This window comes from Dipodomys ordii, unplaced genomic scaffold (genome assembly GCF_000151885.1).
Source record: "Dipodomys ordii isolate 6190 unplaced genomic scaffold, Dord_2.0 Scaffold50, whole genome shotgun sequence".
Classification (NCBI taxonomy): domain Eukaryota; kingdom Metazoa; phylum Chordata; class Mammalia; order Rodentia; family Heteromyidae; genus Dipodomys; species Dipodomys ordii.
In genome coordinates, this window is record NW_012267266.1 from 2378958 (window position 1) to 2403131 (window position 24174).

At 40.9% G+C, this 24174-nt stretch overlaps 3 protein-coding genes and 1 pseudogene across 3 annotated transcripts in view; all 4 read right to left on the reverse strand.

Moving 5' to 3' along the window:
- Window positions 1-1632: 1632 nt before the first annotated feature.
- Window positions 1633-3990, reverse strand: LOC105988616 (annotated as a pseudogene).
- Window positions 3991-8051: 4061 nt separating this feature from the next.
- On the reverse strand, window positions 8052-10416 carry LOC105988617 (protocadherin beta-18-like). The gene is given in 2 exon segments (XM_013020288.1): window positions 8052-8367; window positions 8369-10416. Coding segments are annotated over 2 exon segments (2364 nt in total).
- Window positions 10417-17057: 6641 nt separating this feature from the next.
- LOC105988695 (protocadherin beta-14-like) lies at window positions 17058-19547 on the reverse strand. Its single transcript, XM_013020370.1, has one exon. It carries the CDS (start codon window positions 19458-19460, stop codon window positions 17058-17060), a length of 2403 nt encoding a protein of 800 aa, XP_012875824.1. The 5' UTR covers window positions 19461-19547.
- Window positions 19548-23735: 4188 nt separating this feature from the next.
- The window catches only part of LOC105988618 (protocadherin beta-14-like), a 5743-nt gene continuing 5304 nt past the window's right edge, over window positions 23736-24174 (reverse strand). Inside the window, exon 2 of the mRNA XM_013020289.1 lies at window positions 23736-23762. Coding sequence (XP_012875743.1) covers window positions 23736-23762 — 27 coding nt within the window. The remainder of the gene's footprint in view (window positions 23763-24174) is intronic.

Sequence of the window (24174 nt, forward strand, 5' to 3'; positions counted from 1 at the left end):
TCAATTCAAAAGCCATGTACATGGGTTTTGATATTTGTTACTATGACATTCCACTATAGGTACCAAAATCTGTACCAGTCAGGATCCAAACTAGAGAAACAGAACCTAAAGAAATATATAAAATGATTTATTGAAGATAGTGACTTATCCTTTGTGGGAGCTGACTAAAGCATTCCCAGAGCTGTGTTATACGCAGTTTAAGGGCATGCTAGAATATTGAAACAAGGCAAACATGCTGTCCTTATTTGGAGTTTCTACTTTGTTTCAGGGAAGATTCAACTCTACTTGTACAATCTTATATCTAGCTGAATCAGGCCTATCCAATTATCTAAGATATTCTCATTATTTGAAGTTTAGATGGTTAGCAACTTTAATTTTACTTGCACAATTCATTTTCACAATATAAGTTGACATACTAATAGGTTGCTGGAAAAGGATGTGGATATAATTAAGGATATAATATTTCTACCAATGATTTCCCCAAATCATTCATCAATATATCCTTCAACATATCCTTTCAATGCATTGTGTTTGGTTATTTAATATTAACTCTAAATGTATTTTTCCAAATTCCTTATGATCTGAACAATGTAATCACTCAAAGGCAAGTAGATATTTGCATGCTATGCTATCCAAAGTTCTTTTAAACAAAGAATTTGGAGCTTACTTGGAGAATTTCTTTGACATAGGAAGGGATAATTGTAAGGAATGGATTGCTTAGGCTTTGAGTCTGTTGACCCTCCAGAAATATTATAAACATGATCAATCTTGGTATCAGTGAACAAGTCAAGAACATTAAGAGGACCATAACTCAGTCAAGATAAGAAAGAACCAGTAGTATTCACTATATTAAGTTAGATTATAAAAAGATGAAAAAGAAAAAAAATCATGAAATGATATATTTATTTTAGGACAAAAATCTAATGATTACAAGTATAGGATTGAAATAAACACCTTCAGTTATACATATTGATGCTTATTGGAAAATTGAAGATACATTCAAGAAGAATGAAAGGAAAAAAGCATTAGTGAACTTACATCCCAAACAGAAACTGAATTACTGAACAGTCATAGCTGTGTAAGTAATAAAAAGTAAAAAGATTTCCAAATTTTAAAGACAAAGAGGGATACAAACATTGCTGTGTGGGGCTGGGGGTTTAGCCCAGCGGAAGGGCACCCACCCGGCCACGCAAGGCCCTGGGTTCGGTCCTCAGCCCTGGGGGGGGAAAAAAAAGAAAAAGAAAAAAAAACAAACATTGCTGTGTGATATGGTGGAAGCATATAAAAACAGCAAATATTCAATTGTGATGTTGTGGGAAACAAGTTTTTAACTAGAATTATATTTATTAGGAGCAGTTAACCCTTACATTATTCTTTGAGATTGAATACTAAGTATTAAATCCAGAATATATATACTTGATGTAAAATATTTACTAATAGAATACTTGTAAAAACTATACAGCAAACAAACCAGCAACAAAGGTGAACAGCATTCAAAAAAATGTAGAAAAAGGTTGAAGATGTAGCTCAGTAACAGAGCACTTCTCTAGCATGCACAAGGCCCTTCATTCAATCCACGAAACATAAAAAATACAAACAAAGCTACAAAGGTTTAAAAAAAGTAGAAAAAAACTAATAGACAACAGATAGGTTTCTTATATCTATATTATTTGGACAGAGATTATCCTCTAATTTTGGTTCAGGATCCTGGCCTAAAATATTGGAGATAATAGGCTTCAAGAATGTGAACTCATTGGTCCCAAAACCTCCTGGCAGACTCACCTCATTCTTGGAGCTGTGGGACAAATCCCCATGCCACTCACGTCCAACACTTGACCAGGAAAGGAGCCGTCCGGAACCGAACAGCCACCTCGCGAGCATGCTCTTCTCCTGCACAGCCACACCGCCACGATTAGCAGCAGAGACAAGAGGACAAGAGAAGTCACAGCCGCCAGCGCGATGACCAAGTAGGCAGTGAGGCGGTCGGGCTGCGCGCGCTCGGGCGCCGCCGCGTCGGGCAGCGGCAGGTAGGGCTGCGAGAAGCCATCCACCAGCAGCACGTGCAGCGTGACGCTGGCCGAGCGCGGCGGCTCGCCATTGTCCTTGACCAGCAGCAGCAGCCTGTGCTTGGGCGCGTCGCGCTCGCTCAGCAGCCTGGCGGTGCGCACCTCGCCATTGTGCGGCCACACGCTGAACAGCCCGGGCTCCGTGGCCTTGAGCAGCTGGAACGACAGCCAGGCGTTCTGGCCCGAGTCGCGGTCCACCGCCACCACCTTGCTCACCAGGTAGCCCGGCTCGGCCGCCCTGGGCAGCAGCTCGGTGCAGGGCGCAGACGCGTTCTGCAGCGGGTACAGCACGAAGGGCGAGTTGTCGTTGGCGTCCAGCACCTGCACGCGCACCAGCGCCTGGCTGCTGAGCGGGGGCGAGCGCGCACGCGCACCTCGAACGCCTGCAGGGCCTCATAGTCCAGCGCCCTCAGGGCGAACAGCTGCCCGCTGTCCGCGTTGATGGACACCAGCGCCGCCGCCGCGTCGGCGCCGGGCTGCGGGCCGGGCAGCAGCGAGTAGGTCAGCTGGGCGTTGCTGCCCGAGTCTCTGTCTGTGGCGCTGATGGTGCCAATGTGCAGGGCGGGGCTGTTGTTCTCGCGGACCCACAGGGTGTAGGACGACTGCGTGAATTCGGGGGCGTTGTCGTTCACGTCGGACTCCTGCAGGGTGAAGGTGTGCTGGGTTTGCAGATAGTGATGGTCATATTGTACTCGGATCTGGTTTCCAGGTCCAGTGCCCCTTATGTTATCAGCCTGTAGAAGTTCTCAATGGAAAGTTTTAGTGTGAAAGGAATGTCATTCTGATTGGATCAAACCATCTTTCCATTTTCTCCAGAGTCTCGGTCCTGAGTTCTAAACAGAGCCACTTCTGTCTCAGGGGAATTTTCAGGAAAAGGACTGGTAAGCGATGAAATAATTAGTTCTGGGTAATTATCGTTAACATCCACAACTTTAATAGAGACAGAACATTTTCCAGAAAGTCCTCTGCCAGCAGATACCTCTATATCTAGCTCTTAGGAGGATCTTGTCTCAAAATCTAATTCTTTTCTTAGTAGGACTTCTCCTGAAAAGCTGCTTAGCTCAAAAGTTTTACCTATCTCCAGAGAACTATAAAAAATAGAGTATGATATCTCTCCATTTGTTCCAGAATCTAAATCCCTAGCGGACACCCTTGCATCTAAAGGACTGATTTCTGGGATTTATACGTCATAAAGCTCCTGAGCAAATTCCGGGGCATTATCATTGACATCCAAGACCAGGACACGAATCAGGGTAGTGCAGGAACGGGTTGGAAAGCCACCATCTAATGCTGTCAGGGCTAATCTGAACTCAGCCAGCTCCCTGCGATCCAGTTCCTGATCCAGCACAAGCTCTGGGTATTTCCTGCCATCCCCGCGGGTTTTGGTGGAAACACGGAAATACAAATTGGGACCAATAGTATAGTTTTTAACATTGTTGTTGCCCGCATCCAAGTCCTGAGCTCTTTTCAGAGGAAACACAGTACCGGGAGAGCTAGTCTTTAGTCTTTTCAGGGTCATTTCTCTTTCAGAAAACTCAGGAGAATGATCGTTTATGTCTCCCACCAGGAACTCAGCCCGAAATCCTTCCAATGGCCTTTGCAGTAACACTTGGAAAGGCATTACAGAGGGCTCCGTGGGGTCAGCTCCTCTCGGTCGAGTTTCTCATTTAAAATCAAGTTTACAGTCTGCAGATCAAGCTGCAAGCCTGGTTCCTTATCCTCAGAGGCTACCTAACCTGAGCTCCCCGGGTAGCTACTTCCCCGACTCCCCAGCCCTAGGTCCTTAGCCAGGTCTGCCACAAAGGAACCACTCTATTTCCTCATTACAAAATAGCGGCGGGGGTTCCCAGCCTGCCTGAACCACGCCCAGTAAGAGAAAGGTGGTCAGGACTTGCCTTTGTTTGAACTCCCATCCGCTGTCCATCTTTGCTTCTCCTCACACCTTCCCAGGGACCGGGGCAAGCGGTACCTTACAGAGACAGGAAACCGAGGCAGAGAGCGATCTTTGATTACACTTATATCATTAATAACCTCTTTAGAAGTGTAGATAAGAAGCAGAACGGGCTTTGGGCTCTGACTTCTGCTTTTCTTTTGCTCCGGAATGCTGAAGTAGAGTTCCTGGCATTTTCTCTTTGAAGGCTTAGCTTGTGTTGTTTTAGCCTCTTAAGGTTTTACTACACTTTTCCCATAAAAGCTTGAAGATGGTTGTAATCATGAAATCATGCAGTTTTATTCCTTCATTCAAAGATTATTCGCTATGTGTTAGGATTGGGAAAATAATTGAGCAAACAACTCAGGCATTCCCCCTATCTTCTGGAGCCTGTATTCTGGGTTGGGGGTATCCTGAGGGAAACTGAGAAACGAAAGAAGACATAATAATGATCAAACATCTTGTAAAATTAATAACACATAGCCCCTGATTAATTAAAATTCAGCAAAAAGATTAATTCCTCTAGATTTTATTTCAAAGTTTATGCAACTATTCACCAGAATTGTGGTCCCTATTGTGGTTGAAATACATCATGGGAAAAGCTACCGGTTTGTAAGAATCCTTCACAACCATCCCAGGGGACCACAGCAAAGGCAGACAGGCACAGGAGAAAGATTATTATAAGGTGTATTAGAGGGGCCATAGCTCCCTGAGATGGGGAGCACATGGCATCTACCCCATCCAGGTGACAGGTAGGTGTGAGGCAGGGGAGGAAGTAAGGGTGGAAGTAAGGTAAGTGCCTGCAGGGTAGGTCTGGGCAGGAAAGAGGGAGCGGACAGCTGTTTGGCCTGTACTGTAGGGCAGGGAAGAGCTCAGGTCTAGGTGGAGCTGAGGACCAAAGGTGAGGATAATTCTAACAAGGTTAATTCTAGATTATGATAGAATTTCACATAATGTCACAGAATTATAATTTTATGAACTTTTTCAACGATGGCAAAATGCAGATGAAGAGACTGGTATTTTTTATCCTGTTCCCCCCACACACACCATAGCATGTATTATCTGACATAGCAAAATATACATTTTTATTTCTTTTGTGTCACCTGTAAGTGCTAAAATGCTTAGTTTAGTGCTTCATCCCCAGCTAAAATAACCTTGGCACAGAGTAAATGCTAAATACATGTTTGTTGAATGGATCAGTGGATAAAATCACAATTAATGCAAACATTCAGGTGTATCTTTCTCTACCATAGATGCTTCCTTTTCATTCCTAGTGTTGGGAAACCAAATGCAGGGCCTTGGGATTGCTAAGCAAACACTTTTTTATGGAACTAAATCCCTAGCCCCTATATGCACATTCTTTAACCCTGATGTAAGTTAATTATATAAGTTGAATAAATTAGACAACATGTTTGCAAGTAGATGTTTGCTATGCTCTTGAATAGTATTTGAAATAACTTAGAATGATATAAGATGGATTTTTTAGGTACAAGAGAACTTTATGCTCTTTCAGCTTGCTTGGCTGGTACTCTACCACTTGAGAGGTAGTGGTAGAGCTCTGCTTTTTTTCTGGTCATTTTGGTCATGGAGTCTTATGGACCTCTTCTGCTTTTGCTGGCTTTGAATAAAAATCCTCTATATCTCAACCTCCTGAATAGCTAGGATTAAAGGGGGGAGCAACTGATGCTCAACTTCAAAATGTTTTTTTCATTCAATAATTTAGCCACTTTCAACAATAGAGATACATACATTTTTTTTAAAAAAGGAACAATATGACAAAAAGGTCTTACTGTACAAATATGATATACATCTTTATTAGGAATACATTTTACAATATTAATGTTATTTCACACCAATGCCTCTATTGACAATGTTATTCAAATGTCCTTTCTTGTTAGCAGAATTTCCTCCCTCCCTTCTTTCCTATTTCCTTTGTTTATTTAACTTTTTCATTTTTATTTTATTGACTAATATTAGTTACACAGCAGGGGGCTTTACATTATTACTTCTCCTCAAAGGTTTACCCTGTGATCTAATGAATCTCACCCCCTCTATTACACTTCTTTTCTTTCTTTCATGGTACTGGGAATAAATTCAGGGCTTCTACTGTGTTAGGCAAGTGTTCTACCAATGAGCTATATCCTTAATCCCTAGGTGAAGAATTTTCTAAAAATTTCTACTAACTACTCTGAAAGCTGTTAACACTGGGAACATCTTTAATTCCTCTCAAAGTTATACCTTTTTTGAGGTCTCACTATAAAGCCCAGATAGACTTCAGACTCCAAGAGCCTTTTGCCTCCTGAATGAAAGAAATACAGGCATGTACCACCAACCTGGCTTTCAAAAATGCATAATTTAATGAAAGTTTGTAAGCACTACTAATAGGGTATAAACCTCACAAAAGAGTACATCATACAGTGCAAAGCATTATATCAACATGAAAACTATGAGAAAAACTCTAATGGTAACTCTAATTTACCAGTGCATGCAACAATCTCTAACTGTGATTTTTAACAAGGAAACCCTTCAGTTAGCTCAGAGAAATTAAAAGAATAGGTATTAGTTCCCAGAAATCCAGGTAAGAAAGCTGATTTGAGATGATCTTGAACATCTATGGCAGGAAAGCCTGCAGCAAGGTTACAAGTTGAGCTCTCTAACCTTTTTGTCTCTCAGTGGACTTTTTGAGCATTTGTCCATGTATCTAGTCAATGACACTAATTTCTGGTTAACTTACTTTTTTTTGGTGGCAATACTGGCCCTAGAACTCAGGGCTGGGGTCTGCTCTGAGTTTTTTTGTGTAAAGCTCGTGCTCTACTACTTGAGCCACAACACCACTCTGGCTTTTTGGTGGTTAACAGGAGATGAATGTCTCACAGACTTTGACAGGCTAACTTCAAATCACAATACTCAGATCTCAGCCTCCTAAATAGCTAGGCTTGAGCTACAATCACCCAGCATTTGTTAATGTTCTAATAGATACTACATTATATCATGTTCTATAGTCATTTTGTAAAAACTAAAACATCTGATTGGCACAAGATCAGATTAACCCCACTAGGTTTAGTAACATCTACTATCAGTTCCAATTTTCTGAAACCATGAAGCTGAATCATATAAAATGAATACAACTACAATAATACATCCCTTTTGAAGAGAGTTTTTTTAAGAAAAAATGGAGTGGGCTAAACAAATCACAGAAAAGTCTAAATTTTATCATTGTTGAGATAAGTGAAAAGTTTTTTTTAGCAGTACACACCTATTGTATACTAAAGGTTATATGACATATGTGAAAGTTTTAACTTTGGGAGAAGTGGTAATATTTCCCATTTAAGACTACTATAAAACAAAACCATGGTTTTGCATGTATTTCTCCATTTAAATAGTCCAGAAAAGGAAGCATGTCAGAATAAGCAGAATATATTTTTGAATTATACTTGTCTTCAAAATATTGAAAGTTGAGAAAAGAATTTCTGGGCAACAAAGAGAAAATAAGAGTGAGGTTATATTCTCGATTATGCTGGGAAGATCATAAATGAAACAAATATTTGTGACTTTTCAGCAATAAATAACGAAGTTTTATCTCCTTCCAATAGAAATGATTTTTTTAAAAGAGACTATTGGCAAGCTGGGTGCTGGTGGCTCATGCCTGTAATCCTAGCTACTCAGGAGGCTGAGATCTGAGGATGGTGGTTCAAAGCCATCCCAGGCAGGAAAGTCCAAGAGGCTGATCTCCAATAAACCACCAGAAAACTGGGGGTGGGGAGGGGGCGCTGTGGCTCAAGTGGTAGAGCACTAGCCTTGAGCTGAAGAGGTGAGGGACAGCGACCAGGCCCAGAGTTCAAGGCCCACTACCCACTACTGACAAAAAGAGAGAGAGAGACACTATAGGCATATACTCAAGGAAATTTTCTAGACTCAACCAGGAAAATAATGGCGAATATTAAAAATTCTTATAAAACAAGAGTATAATGGAAACACAGTATATTTAGAAAGAACACATCTTTGACCTCTACGACATGAAAAAAGAACCCGTTGCTAATTCTACACAAGACCATTTACATAGGTGGATTTTCTTCTACCCCATTCAAAGCTCCACGATGGTTCAGAATAACAGACTTCAGGAACTTAAACTCGTTACTCCCAGAGTCTCCTTTGAGACCAACTTCATACTGGTAAAACTGAGACAGGGTCCCCGTGCCACTCACGTCCAGCAGGTGTCCAGGCAAGGGGCCATCGGGCAGCGCGCAGCCGGCCAGCGAGCGCGCCCTGCTCCTCCTGCACAGCCTGACGGCCACGAAGAGCAGCAGAGACAAGAGGAAGAGAGAAGACACGGCCGCCAGCGCGATGACCAAGTAGGCAGTGAGGCGGTCGGCGCTCGGGCGCCGCCGCGTCGGGCAGCGGCAGGTAGGGCTGCGAGAAGCCATCCACCAGCAGCACGTGCAGCGTGACGCTGGCCGAGCGCGGCGGCTCGCCATTGTCCTTGACCAGCAGCAGCAGCCTGTGCTTGGGCGCGTCGCGCTCGCTCAGCAGCCTGGCGGTGCGCACCTCGCCATTGTGCGGCCACACGCTGAACAGCCCGGGCTCCGTGGCCTTGAGCAGCTGGAACGACAGCCAGGCGTTCTGGCCCGAGTCGCGGTCCACCGCCACCACCTTGCTCACCAGGTAGCCCGGCTCGGCCGCCCTGGGCAGCAGCTCGGTGCAGGGCGCAGACGCGTTCTGCAGCGGGTACAGCACGAAGGGCGAGTTGTCGTTGGCGTCCAGCACCTGCACGCGCACCAGCGCCTGGCTGCTGAGCGGGGGCGAGCCGCGGTCGGCGGCGCGCACGCGCACCTCGAACGCCTGCAGGGCCTCATAGTCCAGCGCCCTCAGGGCGAACAGCTGCCCGCTGTCCGCGTTGATGGACACCAGCGCCGCCGCCGCGTCGGCGCCGGGCTGCGGGCCGGGCAGCAGCGAGTAGGTCAGCTGGGCGTTGCTGCCCGAGTCTCTGTCTGTGGCGCTGATGGTGCCAATGTGCAGGGCGGGGCTGTTGTTCTCGCGGACCCACAGGGTGTAGGACGACTGCGTGAATTCGGGGGCGTTGTCGTTCACGTCGGACACCTGCAGGGTGATGGTGTGCTGGGTTTGCAGCCTGGGAGTCCCCAAGTCGGAGACGGTGATGGTGATGTTGTATTCATCTTTTATCTCTCTATCCAGTGGACGTTCTGTTACCAGGGTGTAGAAATTTTTGAAGGTGGGTTTTAAGAGAAAGGGGAGGTTGTCTGTAATTGAGCAAATCATCTTTCCATTGTCTCCAGCATCTTGGTCTCGTAAACTGAAAACAGCGACTACCATCTCAGGTGAAAAATTTTCTGGTATGAGGGTGGTAAGTGACGTAATGACTATTTCTGGTGGGTTGTCATTCACGTCTAAAACCTGAACAGTAATAACTGATTTCCCAGAAAGACCCCCACCATCTATGGCCTGAATGTTTATTGTGTAAGACCGAATTATCTCAAAATCCAGAACTCCTTTCAAATGGATTTCTCCAGAAACTGGATGGATTTCAAATGTTTTCAGTCCATCTCTAGAGGGATGAGAGAATGAGTAAGAGAGTTCTCCGTTTGTTCCTACATCTGAATCTGTAGCAGATACCTTGATTACCATGGAGCCCACAGGGCTGTTCTCGGGTATTTGAACCTCATAGACCGGTCTCTCAAACTCAGGGGCATTGTCATTAATATCCATGACCACTACTCTAATCAGCACAGTCCCAGATCTTGGCGTTGATCCTCCATCTACGGCTGTTAGCGTTAAGCTAACCTCAGGTTCCTTTTCTCTGTCTAGAGGTTGGATCAGTACCAACTCTGGGTATTTTCTACCTTCAGCGCTGTCTTGTAATTTAAGGTGAAAATGAGGGTTGGGGCTTATTGTGTAATTTTGAACACTATTATTTCCTATATCTAAGTCCTGAGCACTGTCCATTTGGAATGAGGTTCCTGGAGTAGTACCTTCTGAGATTTTTAAAAGTATTTGTTTTTCTAGGAACACAGGAGTGTGGTCATTTATATCTTTAACCAAAAGCTCAGCTTGGAAAAATTGCAAAGGATTTTCGAATAACACCTGGAAATGCAGTATGCAGGGTTCAGTGATATCACACAGTGCCTCTCGGTCCAGTCGTTCATTTAAGAGCAAGTTGCCAGTCTGCAGATCCAAACCCAAGTAAGGTTTATAGTCATCAAAGATGACCCTGGCACCTCTCACAGCCAGGTTTTCCACACCAGAACCCATATCTTTAATCACATTGCCTACAAAAGAGCCGATCTCAGTTTCCTCTGCAACCGAATAACTCCAAATCTCAGAACAAACCGAGGACCTTCCCAGGAAAACAAAGAAAAGCAGCACTTGCCTTATCTGCTGAGCGCTCTCTTTCCCCAGCTCCATGACTCCTTGGACAAATGTCTTCTGTCAAAATGTTTCAGCGCAATCCCTAGTAGCTCCCAGGACTGTTCTTCTCATCTGAACCTTTGAGAATTTATAGATATGTACTCCTGTTCAGACGGTGTTGGTGGTGCCTTTTCTCCCCAAAGGCTTTTTTTCTTATATGCTCCCAGTTAAGAGAAGCATCTGCTCTTAAAAAAAATTCTCTGCCTTATCCTACAGCGCCACCATGCGACTCTTCCAGTGTTAGACAAAGTCAATAAGTTGGAGACAAGGTATTTATCTTGTTTGTCCACCAATTAAAATATTTTCTTTCCTACTCCAATCTGAGTTGTAATCTTTGTGATATATAATGCCATTACATTCATTGACATAATAAACCATAATCTGCTAGAGCTATGGTGGATATAAAAATCATATTTTATATAGGATTCCTGCCTCAAAATACACTGTAATTTTTCTGGGAAGATAATATATAGGACAACTAAAGATAGTTAAAGTTAGGACCCTTTTATGTAAAAATAGGCAAGAAATTCTCAGAAAAATAGGAAATGGGAACATAATGGTATTTTCTGACTATTAGCAAGTACTCTGAGATGAAACACTAAGAATGAGGCCATGAACTTCAAACTGAACCTTGTATATGCAAATCAGTGTTTGAAGGAGATTGGGTACTTCCTGTCAGGGAAATACTACTATTTTTAAGGGATATATGCCATAGGATATTTACTTGGAAACAGCAAAAAGTAAATGCTCACTAACATTTATTTATTTCTCAATATACCCAGAACCAAACAGCATAAAAAGTGAAACAATTTAGTTCTTAGTTTCATTGTGAAGCTGAACTTTATCATATTGTAGACCAGGACCTCCAAAGATACAATTCTAAATATACTATTCAGAAAGTATCTATTGGTCATATATTGTGTTAGACATGGTGGTGAGTGTTAAGGATGAATGGTAATCACATAGACACATTTCTTGCCATGAAAAAGGGAGACAGAATATGATCACATATTTAAAATAGTGCATAGTGCTTACTATGTGATGGAAAGTTTATGTAACTATAAGAGCCTAGACGGTAATTGGAAGTAAGGAAAGATTTTTCTACAAAAAACATGTTCTATATTGACACATAAAAATGAATAGGATAAATCCAAACAAAATTGGACATAGGATAAAATTTTCCAGGAAAACTAAAAACATAATTGTATAACTCAAACTGGAGAGACATGTCTTGCAAGCACTGAGGTACAGAACAAGAGGAAAAAATGAAAGAAAGTTAAAATAGCAAAGTCAAGCAAATAGCTTGTGAGCTGTGGCATTTACACTAGTGGAAATGCAAACTTATTAAAGCATTTCATTTTTTCTTTCATGCGATTGTTTCTAACTTATTTATAAGATGATTTCTTGGTTGCTTTGCATGTCCCTCCCCCATGGTATAAGCCCTGCTTTCACTGTATTTGATGTTGGTATAATTTATGGAGGGGAAGGGCAAAAACAAATCATTTAAATAGGGATACAGGGGGACCCATTGCAACAATAAGATGTACAAGTCGTTATGTCGAAAAACAAACTTTACAACCTTAGTGGGGGGGGGGGAGAATTGGGGGGGGCGGAGGGGATGGGAAGGGATGGGAAGGGGAAACAAAGGAGGAGGCTACAATGCTTGATAAGAAATGTACTCATTATCTTGCCCATGTAATTGTAACACCTCTGTACAGTATTTTCACAATAAAAAAAGTATACAGGGTTATATTTTAAAAAAACAATTTTGTAAAGAAAATTTCAGCGCACCCCCAACCATGACAATGAGTTTCTAATGCTTTGAGATTTAAAATATGCTACCCCTGCTCACAGCTATGTTTTTCTTCTGCTTCTGCAGCTCAAGGCTATGTTTTGCATCTCAAAATCAGCTTGCTTTGCTTCGACAAACACCACCTGTTTGTTGTTTTTCTCTTTAAAAACCCTGCTGAGAACAAAACCTACACCAAACATCACTACCTCAATAGTGGACTATCTTCACCATACAGCTAATAAAGACTCCTTGTTCTGTTTATCTGAAAAAAATAAATAAATAAAGCATTCTAAACAGAAATGTGACAGTCATGATTTTACTTATTTTTATTTTTAAATATAATTTTATTGTTATTATGAAGGTATTGATTAACTTGTTTCAGAGTTGAGAATAAATTAGAAAGGAGTGAAAGACTAAGACTGATTAGAACTGGTTGCAGCAATACAAGTGTGAGATGATACTGGCCTCAGTTGGAAATCCCATAATTGTTCTGGAATGATAAACTAATATTGGATATGGTAATAAATTAGACATAGGATGAGATAGGAAGGAGGAAAAAAATCAACAAATGGTTTTCAAGCTTCAGGCATTGAAGGTAAACTACATACAAAAAAGGAAGAGGAGCTGGGCACCGGTGGCTCACGCCTATAATCCTAGCTACTCAGGAGGCTGAGATCTGAGGATCACGGTTCAAAGCCAGCCCAGGCAGGAAAGTCCATGAGACTCTTATGTCCAATAAACCACTAGAAAACCAGAAGTGAGGCTGTGGTTCAAGCCGTAGAGCGCTCACCTTGAGCTGAAGAGCGCCGGGACTGAAGAGTGCCAGGACAGCACCCAAGCTCAGAGTTCAAGCCCCACGACCAACCAAAAAAAAAAAAAAAGGAAGGAAGAGGAACATATAGAGCTAGAGGAGAAGATAATTTTACTTTTGGGGGAGAAAAAAATATATTTAAAGCCATTGATGAAGTTGGTACATGGTGGCTCACAACTAAAACCCCAGCTATTCAGGAGGTTAAGAACTGGAAGAAAAAGTTAGAAAGATGCACCCACCTCAACAGATGTGGTGGCATGCAACCCTCATCCCAGATCCCACATATCTGTCTCCCTCATAGGAGATGTAAACAGGATTTGCTTCAGGCAGGCCCAACCGATAGTATACCTTGTTTAAAAGATTATATATAAAAGATTGTCTTTTGGGGCTGGGAAGCTGGCTCAGTCTTGTATGCATGAGTCTCTGGGTTCAATTTCTCAGGACCACATAAGCAGAAAAAAACACAAGTGGTGCTGTGGCTCAAATGGTAGAACGCTAGCCTTGAGCTGAAGAGCTGAAGGGAAAGCACCCAGGCCCAGAGTTCAGGCCTCACAACCAACAAAGTAAAATTAAAATATTGTCTTTTGGAGGGAGGGAAGGGAAGTATAGAAATGAAAAGAGGAAGGTGAACAAATGCAGCCATGGTAGACCCTGTGGAAAATGAAAGTGACATTGTGGTGACATTGTCCAAAAAGAAATGTACTCATTAAATTATATTCAACACCTTAATAATAACATAATTACATTTTAAATGATTACATAAGCAAAAGGGGATTGCAACATGGCTCATGTAGGAGAGCACCTGATTTGCAGAGTAACCATGTATCAGGAAGAAAAAAAAAGAAAATCAACTTTGATGTATTCATAGAGCACTCATAAATGTTTATGTAAATGATCTTCCATTGTATAAATTAAACTGAGGCAAGAGGTTCAAGCTGCAGAAACAAATTTGAGATTTATTGGCATAGATTATGATTGTTGCTCCTTTAGGAAATATAATAAATCATAAGTTGAGGATATTTGAATTTGATTTCAGAAATGATGCAGCTTAAGCTAGAGATGTAATTTAGTAGCGCACTTAGAGTAGAAAACATCCTCAAGATGAAAATCCCTGTTTTAAAAAAGATGATAAGGACACACCTTTTCCTGAGACTCTCGAAGAGAAGCAGTGTTAACAATCTGAAGTATTGTTAAAGTACTGTTACTAATAATCCTTTGTTGTAAGCACACTTTTGAAAGGTGCTTGGGTTCAACAGAAGACCAACAGCAAACTACCACTTTCAAACAATTCAGAAAGATTGTGAGTACTTAAGGCCTACCTTTCATTTGTGTGAATACAATCCTTCAGCATAATGGATCAGACCATTATTGGAACAAACATGAGGGGAGTGTCATGATTGGTGGAGACATCCTGATCCCCTCTCCTTCTGACTGTATAAGTAGGCTGCTCAACTCTGTGAACAGTTGGAGCTCTCCTTGATGCCCCTACCTCCCCACCTCACATGACATTAGAAATAAAGAAGAAAAAATGGAAGTAGGTAAACTCTTGGACCCAGCACTGTGGCAAGGTATTAGTTAGCGATATAACAATATTTCAGTTTATAACTCCACATGACTACAAATATTGTTTTGCATACATAACAATAACATTATCACAACAGCAGCTTCATTAACACTTTTGCAAAAATAAGACAGCAAATGAAGATTGTATTTCATGTTGTTATATCCTTGATAAAGATTTTTAAAATAGATGAGAGAACAAAATAGAAATGAAAACCCATGTGACTATAGAACCTCCTAAAATCCATTATAGATTAGAGGGGGAAAGATAACCTAAATTTTTTTCAATGTCTTGGTTTTAATTTTTTATGTTTTTAAAATATATTTTTGGGGTGGAAAGGTGGCTCAGTGGTAGAGCGCTTGCCTTGCATGCATGAGGCCCTGGGTTTGATTCCTCAGCACCACATAAACAGAAAAAGCTGGAAGTGGCACTGTGGCTCAAGTGGCTAGCCTTGAGCTGAAGAGCTGAGGGATAGGGCCCAGGACAATATTTTTATTGTAACGATAACGTACAGAGGGGTTACAGTTACATGAGTAAGCTATTAAGTACAATTGCTATCGAGCATTGTTACCCCCTCCTTTGTTTTTCCCCTATAATCTCTTCTCTTCCCACCTTCCCAACTCCTCCCTCTCCACTTCCCTCAAGTTGTAAAGTTCCTTTTCAACATAGTGTCTTGTATGTCTCATTGTTACAATAAGATGACCTAAAATTTAAAGAGCAATATAAAGATACATTGCTCTGTCCTTCTCTTTTACTGTCTTGCTACATTGTTATTCTAAAAATGCTTATTTCATCAGTGTCTACTCATTGGTTTAACCAGTGGCTTTCACATGCAGAGTTTTAACTCATGACTGAGAAATGAAGAGGATCTAACTGTTCAAGATACTATAGTTTAATGCCAAGTTAAAAGAAATGCACTCTACTAATAAACACTTGTTTTAAAACACACCAAGACTCAAAGTTTCATGAAAAATTTCTAAGGAAACTGAAAATGGTTTTAGCTATTTCATAACGGTAAGTAAAAGCCCATTTTATTACCATCTAGTTTATAACATTTGATTTTATAGAAGCAATTACTTGAATGCACACTAACTGTGTCCATAGTACATTGTATTATCAACATCTATATAATCCACCAGTGTGAACTGCCCCTGCATACATTTGGGGGCAAATATAAACCAGAAATAAAGATTTATATCTCCTTTGTCGGTTTCTGAGAGAAGCCAGAAGGCATTAGTGTTATTAAGTTTTTCTGAATGGAATGGATTCTGGAAATGTGAACTGTTGAATAGGGCCCAGCGTCTATACTGACTCTTTTTATTTATACTGCAAAGTATGGAATGGAATCCAAGGCCTTATGCTTGCTAGATGAACACTTTACTACTAGTTACATCACTAATCTCTGTTTTGAAAACAGGGCCTCACTATGCTGCTATGCTATTCAAACTCCAGCCTTGAGTGCTGAAGTAACATGTACCACAACACTCAGAACTGTATTTGCTCTTGCCAATGATTAGGAAAGAGAAGCTAAATAACTATCTTTGTAGCTGAAGATAATTTTAATTTTTTATGTTTTTGTCTTGTCTTTTAATGTAGGGTAATTGTACTTATAATGAGACTATGAAGTATGTACTATTTTAGTGATAGATGATACAAAAAATTTAAAGAAATAAAGATGAAGTAAACACACTGTAATAGTAATACCACAGCCAGATCAATACAAAACTCCTCCTTTTACAATATTATCACTGTTTCATCTAAAATGTATTTTTTGAAATACTATATAAAACAGTTCTCTAGTGCTGAATATGGAAGTGTAGCATAATTTTACCTTTATTTTGAAAATGTTTGCAATGTTTAGTGCAATTGATACAATATGTGTGTCCTCCAAATTTAACATTATTTTTTGCTTTTGTCTCTGCTTTGATGCTGTATAAAAATAATGTTATCTATCCATGTATCCATCTGTCTGGCTATTTAATCTGTATAAAATGATATCTGCCCCTTCCACCCACCCTACAAGTTTTTTCTCTTACTTCATTCCTTTCTTTCCTTTTCCTCCTTCCCTTGTTTTATTAACTTTGTTCTTCATTGCTTTCTTCCCTATTTCTTCTGTTGTGGAAGAGACCCAATGCCTCATACATGCTTGTGCACTAGAGAGCTACATATAAGTCCTGGTGTTTGCTTTTAGTCCCTTAGCTTGCCGTTCCAAATGACTACAAACATGGCTTTGCATACGTAACAATAGCATTATCACAAAATAATAGCAATTTCATTAATATTTTGGTAAAACTACACAGTAATTAAGACATTTCATATTATATACTTGATAAAGATGTTTAAAACAAATTAGAGTACAACATGCAAATCAAAATGCATAAAACTGAAGAAACTTCTAAAATCTATTACAGAACGGAGGGGGATGACCTATGATTTGCCAAGAATACTAGGTTAAAATTTTAGAAGAAAAAGTTTTATTGAATGTTGAATCCAAAGCTATTCCGAAAATTCTCCATTCCATTCATATTGGTACTAGTGGCCTGGACTTCAAGATTAGGGATGATAGGCTTCAGGAATTTGAACTCATTGGTGCCAGCACCTCCCTGCAGACACACCTCATACTGGTAGCTGTGGGCCAGGGTCCCCGTGCCACTCACGTCCAGCAGGTGTCCAGGCAAGGGGCCATCGGGCAGCGCGCAGCCGGCCAGCGAGCGCGCCCTGCTCCTCCTGCACAGCCTGGCGGCCACGAAGAGCAGCAGAGACAAGAGGAAGAGAGAAGACACGGCCGCCAGCGCGACGACCAAGTAGGCAGTGAGGCGGTCGGGCTGCGCGCGCTCGGGCGCCGCCGCGTCGGGCAGCGGCAGGTAGGGCTGCGAGAAGCCATCCACCAGCAGCACGTGCAGCGTGACGCTGGCCGAGCGCGGCGGCTCGCCATTGTCCTTGACCAGCAGCAGCAGCCTGTGCTTGGGCGCGTCGCGCTCGCTCAGCAGCCTGGCGGTGCGCACCTCGCCATTGTGCGGCCACACGCTGAACAGCCCGGGCTCCGTGGCCTTGAGCAGCTGGAACGACAGCCAGGCGTTCTGGCCCGAGTCGCGGTCCACCGCCACCACCTTGCTCACCAGGTAGCCCGGCTCGGCCGCCCTGGGCAGCAGCTCGGTGCAGGGCGCAGACGCGTTCTGCAGCGGGTACAGCACGAAGGGCGAGTTGTCGTTGGCGTCCAGCACCTGCACGCGCACCAGCGCCTGGCTGCTGAGCGGGGGCGAGCCGCGGTCGGCGGCGCGCACGCGCACCTCGAACGCCTGCAGGGCCTCATAGTCCAGCGCCCTCAGGGCGAACAGCTGCCCGCTGTCCGCGTTGATGGACACCAGCGCCGCCGCCGCGTCGGCGCCGGGCTGCGGGCCGGGCAGCAGCGAGTAGGTCAGCTGGGCGTTGCTGCCCGAGTCTCTGTCTGTGGCGCTGATGGTGCCAATGTGCAGGGCGGGGCTGTTGTTCTCGCGGACCCACAGGGTGTAGGACGACTGCGTGAATTCGGGGGCGTTGTCGTTCACGTCGGACACCTGCAGGGTGATGGTGTGCTGGGTTTGCAGCCTGGGAGTCCCCAAGTCGGAGACGGTGATGGTGATGTTGTATTCATCTCTTTCCTCTCTGTCTAGCGCTCTCTCGGTAATCAAAATGTAAAAATTCTTGAAGCTCGGTTTCAGAATAAAAGGGAGATCCTCTTCAACAGAACAAACCATTCTTCCATTGTCTCCCGAATCAAGATCTCGAACACTAAACACAGCCACAAGAGTCTCTGAAGCATTCTCTGGAATACTATCAGTAACTGAAGAAATCATTACCTCTGGTGGATTGTCATTAACATCTAATACTTTAATTCCAAGAGTGCATTCTTCTGAAAGACCCCCACCATCTGTTGCCTGAATAGTTAAACTATAGGACTGTATCACTTCAAAATCCAGCGCTGATTTCAAGTGAACTTCCCCAGATAATGCGTTCATGTCAAACGTTTTGCGAATATCTTCAGATGCATGGAAAAACGTGTAGGATATTTTCCCATGATTTCCTGCATCCAGATCCTTAGCAGACATGGTGATTATCCAGGACCCAATGGGTGTGTCCTCTGGGACCTGCACCTCATAGAGACTCTGAGCAAACTTAGGTGCATTATCATTGATGTCCAAAACCTTAATGAGAACCAAAGTTGTCCCAGACCTGGGTGGAGATCCACCATCCAGTGCTGTGAGTGTTAATCTGTGCTCAGATTCCTTCTCATGATCTAATGCTCTATCCAGAACCAGCTCTGGGTAAATCTTCCCATCAACACTGTTGCCAATTTTAATGTGGAAATAGGAATTGGGGCTAATTGTGTAGTTCTGAAGACTGTTCCTTCCTATGTCCACATCTTGAGCACTTTCCAATAGAAAGGTGGTTCCAATCGGAGTACTTTCTGATATTCTCAAAATTATTTCCTTGTCTAAGAATGTGGGAGAGTTATCATTTACATCTCTGACATGCAGTTCAACCTGAAAAAACTGTAAAGGGTTTTCCAATACTACCTGGAAATGCAGTATGCAGGGTTCTGCGGAGCCACACAGCTCTTCTCTGTCCAGTTTCTCATTTAGAAGCAAATCTCCCGTCAGCAAATCAAGGCGCAAATGCCTTTTATTGTCATCAGACACCACCCTAGCTTCCCGGAAGGACAGCTCCTCCACCCCTAGCCCCAAGTCCTTCAGAAGATTAGCCACAAATGAACCCGTTTCAGTTTCCTCTGGCATAGTGTACTGCACAGATTCAGTACTAGCATGAGACAATCGTAGCAAAACAAAGAAAATCAGCACTTGCCTTTTCTGAAGAGCCAATGCTTCTCTGATCCCCATGGTTCTTTCAGGTCACTTCTTTTATGGAAAAGCGTTGGTTTGGCCTTAATTTTGTAAGCTTTAGCTCTAGTTTTTAGATAGGAAATCTCTGATAAATATGCAGCCCTCCTGCAGCTCCGTAGGTGAAGCTCCTTTAATACATTCCCCTTCAGTGTGTTAGATATTCTGTTTTGTGTAATGGAGCCCCCAGTGCCGGTATGGCTCATCTCATCTTATCCTGTAGCGCCACCATGTGTCTCTATAATGTTTTTCAATACTGTGCAATTTTTTGTTTTTGAAAAATTTCACAATATACCTGTTGTATTCATAATCTTGTTCCCACTTACCTCTAAATACATTAAGACTCTCTAATAGATTAAGCTTTTGAAAATACAAGAACAAAATTACTCTTCTGATCAGGAAATATAGCATGACTTTTTTGAAACCATTTATCCCCAGTTTCTTTGGTTTACCTCAGTTCTTGACAAAAGGCATCTTATTGCTCATTTGTTTAAATCAGAAGCCAAACAAGGTCTATTTATGCATTCAGTTACCATTGATTCTGATAACTCAAAGAAAGGATAACATTTTATTCAGGCAACTTCTTTAGTAGCTACCATGATATTCTCTTTTCCATTGAGTTTACCAATTGTAGTTAATAAATTCCTTTTTTCTCATATTTACATATAATCAGGAAAAAATCCACAAAGTTTACTGTGTGTCAGTTTTGTATTTTACAAGATATATGACACAAATAAGATTGAGATAATCTTTATGGAGAATGACAAATATGGAGAGCATTATGATAATAAACTAACATGACAAATAGAAAAGATAGCTCAAACTCTGAGAAATAATTCTTCTTTTTTATAATTTACATTGTTTATTAAGATGCTGTACAGAAGGATTGCAAATACATCAGTCAATAACAAATACATTTCCTTTTATACAGTGTTTTCTGTCCCCTTCCTGAGAGAGGAAAAAAATCATATTAAAATCAGAGAATGTCTTGAGTTAAAAATTGTGAAACCAAAAGGCAAATATAGATCTGAAAACCAAAGGACCATGTCTGTAATTCGAACATCTTAGGAAACAGAGATCAGGAGAACTGAGGGTCAAGTCTAGCCTAGGCATATGGAATTCTTCTTCTCAATAAAAAGCTAGGTGTGGTGGCACATACCTATCATCCCACTTTCAATGAAAAGTGAGAAAATAGCAGAATTAAGATTAAGGTGCATGTCCAGGCAGTAATCTAGACCCTGCTTAAAAATAATCAGTGCAAGAAAAAAAGGCATGTCTCAGTAGTAGAGTGCCCGCTTTGGAAGTGAAAGGTCTTTAATTTAAACCTCATTGCTCCAAAAAAAATAAAGAAAAAGAAAATGAGGAAAAACAAAAGCAACTGGTGCTTCAGAAAATCAAGAAAAAACATCAAGTTTTGAAATAGTTTATTGGATTTAAGAAGATTGTCATTATGAAAGACTCTGATAGATATTCAACAAAATCTGTACTTCCTTTCTTCTGTAATAATAGAACTGCACCCAAGCAAATGGCTACTCTGGTAGATTGCTTATCATATTTTTTTTTGCAGTTATGTGTGGCTAAGTGAACTAAGCTCTTGCAGATAAAGCAGATCTGCAACAAAAGAGATCAGAATCTGCCTTTTTTCTCAAAGCCAACTACAACTAAATATATTAATGTCCAGCTATAGGCATGCAGATTGTGACATTATCATAAGATATATTGGAGTAGTTGCTTGGAACAAATTGCTTCCAAGGGATTGCAAATGATAAAACTTCTCTATACAGAGACTGTCACATAAAAGAGATATACACTTCTGCATGCTTGTGGAGTTATGCCTTTGTATTCCAGCACTATAATGTTACTTAAATTATAAGAAAACTTAGAAGATGTTACAATAACATTTTCAGTGGAATAAAAATTGGATCACTGTTTTTTGAAATGTATGAGGGATGATAAAAAATAAAACAAAGATGGAAAAGCATTAATATATAATGGGAGAAAATGCTATAAAAGGAAGGAATTTATTAATACTTGGAGGATAATTTAGGTTCACAGAAATATTTAAATGCTGATGTTCAAAATACAATAGAGAATTGGGTGTAGTGGTGCATGCCTGTAATACTAGATATGAAAGATGCGTAAGTGGGAGGTTCATTGTTCTAAACCATCTTGGGGAAAAAGCATGAGACCCTATCTGAAACATAACTAAAAGCAAAAATGGGCTAGAAGTAGATAGCTCAAGTGGTAGAGTACCCTGATTTCAAACTTCTTTTTAAAAATTATTTATTTTTGTCAGTGCTGAGGCTTGAACTCAGGGCCTGGGTTTATCATTGAGTTTTTTTTTGCTCAAGGCTAGCTCTCTACAAATTTGAGCCATAGCACCACTTCCAGTTGTCTGGTGGTTAATTGGAGAAAAGAGTCTCATGGACTTTCTTGCCCAGGCAGCCTCAAATCACGATCCTTAGATCTCAGCCTCCCGAGTAGCTATCACTACAGGTGTGAGACACTCATGCCTGGCTGATTTCAAACACTGCCAAAGCATAATTCAATACAGAGGTAATTCAATACAGAGGGAGAAAATTATGATATAGAAGAAACATTCAGTGTGAGGCCCCTAGACTCTTTAGATTGGATCTTTAGCCCTTTTTTCCAAACAGCTAAGGACTGGTCTTAAGAACCATATGAACTATTGGACTAAGTGGGAAAAGCTTCAGTAGAAGAAAAGTATATGTACAGCTGCTCTCAAAGGTGTAGGCTTGGGACAGGAAAATCATGTAATTTCCATCTTACAGTTCTGTTTTCTCTGCATGTATTTGGCAAGCTCATTTGCTAAAAGCAAGTAGGCTGAAAAGATTAACAATTTTTAAAGTTTAAAATATTTGTGGAGACAGAAAGATGATAGGACACATTTAAAAAGATGCCTTGACCGTAGTGTCAACTTTTTTTAAGTGTTGTGTTACTTGTACAAGCAGCCCAAGTGTGAAAAGTGGGGGGGAGATAGTTGTGTTCATTCTGAGTAAAGCTTCATCAGGTGGTTTTAGTGGAGGAAGGAATAAAGGAATGAAAGATATGAGCATCATAGTGAATGGGAATAGACAACCAAGGAACTGGCTATATAGAAAGGAAATTAAAAGAGGGTATGGTTGTTATGATGTAGCCACAACATCATGGAATGGAGGTTCTTATAACATCAAAGATGTGTTTTTTTTAAAAAAAAAAAAAGAAAAATATGATAGACAAAGTGGCACAAAAGTCGATGGTGCAGAAAATTGTGTCCTCGAGGGAAATTTTATATTACCCAAAGATAAGTTTTGGTGAAGAAAAAGTATAGCACATAATCCAGGCAGTAATACCTGGAATGTGAGGTGAAGACCTGGAATTAATTGAAGGCCATGTTTGCACATTAATCAGTGAATTCAGGTGTCATGGCAGGACGTGGGATTGAAAAAAAAGATGAGAAAAACAATGTATTTGAAAGCCAAACCTTAGTAGCTTTGCTAATTCTGAATTAACTCATTTCACACTTATTCTTTAGAGTTCATCCTGGGAAGCTCATTTCTTACAGCTCTTATTTTCTGAGTAGTTCTCCCCAGTTGTTCCTAATATTATTTCCTTGATTATTTATAACCCAAGGACCTTTATAACAAAACTGGTGCAGTTTAACTTGTATACATTGGTTTATAACTTTATAACAAAACTGGTGCAGCTTAACTTGTACACATTGGTTTAAATATGTAAGTGTAATATTTGAAGACTAAGATATAAACTTTAAGCCAAGTGATTTAGGAGATTGCTTAGTAACTTGTATCTTGATTGGCATATGAACTTTTAAATGCTTAGTGACTCTCAATTATTGTGAAGAAACATACAGTTGCTCTCATAAACAGAGAAATCCTGCTGCTCATCTATCTGGAAAATCTGAAACATGAAGACAAGTACCTGATCTTGTCTCTACTACTACATATGTTAGATTTTTCTGTCAGGGCTGTTTTTGTCTCCATCGTAGATAAGACTTAGCTTACTCAAGCAGTTGGAGTTACTCCACCTTTATTTTTAGAAGGTTTATTAAGGTATAATGTAAATGCTGTAATATAAATTAGCTCCTTTAAAATGTACAAGTTGATGATTTATAGCATATTTATAGAGTTTTGAAATTATCTCCATAGTCTAATGTAGAACATTTAATCAACCCTGAAACAGACTGTGTACCTATTGCAGTTACTTTCCATCCACACTTTTGCCAGCCTTAGGCAACCATTAATCTGCTTTTGGTCTCTATAAATTGCTCCATATGACTATTCCTACAATGGAATCATACAACCTGTGAACTTTCATGACTGGTTTCTTTCATTCATTGTATTTTTGAGAATCATCCACCTTGTAGCATGTACCAGCACTTCAGTCTATTTCATTGCTGAATAAAAACAATTCAATTATATGGAGATTCCAATTTTATTAATTCATTTATCAATTTCCAAACATCGGATTGTTTCCACTTTTAGTTATTATAAATAACGCTATTGTGAATATTTGTAATTTGGGAGGACATATATTTTAATTACTTTCTCATACATAAATAGGAGTTGAATTTGTGAGTTATAGGAAAACAGTATCTTTAACATTCAACAAAGTGCTCTCTCATTTTACTTTTCCACAAGAATGAGCATTTCAATTTCTACACATCTTTGCCTACACTTGTTATTGTCTGTTTTTT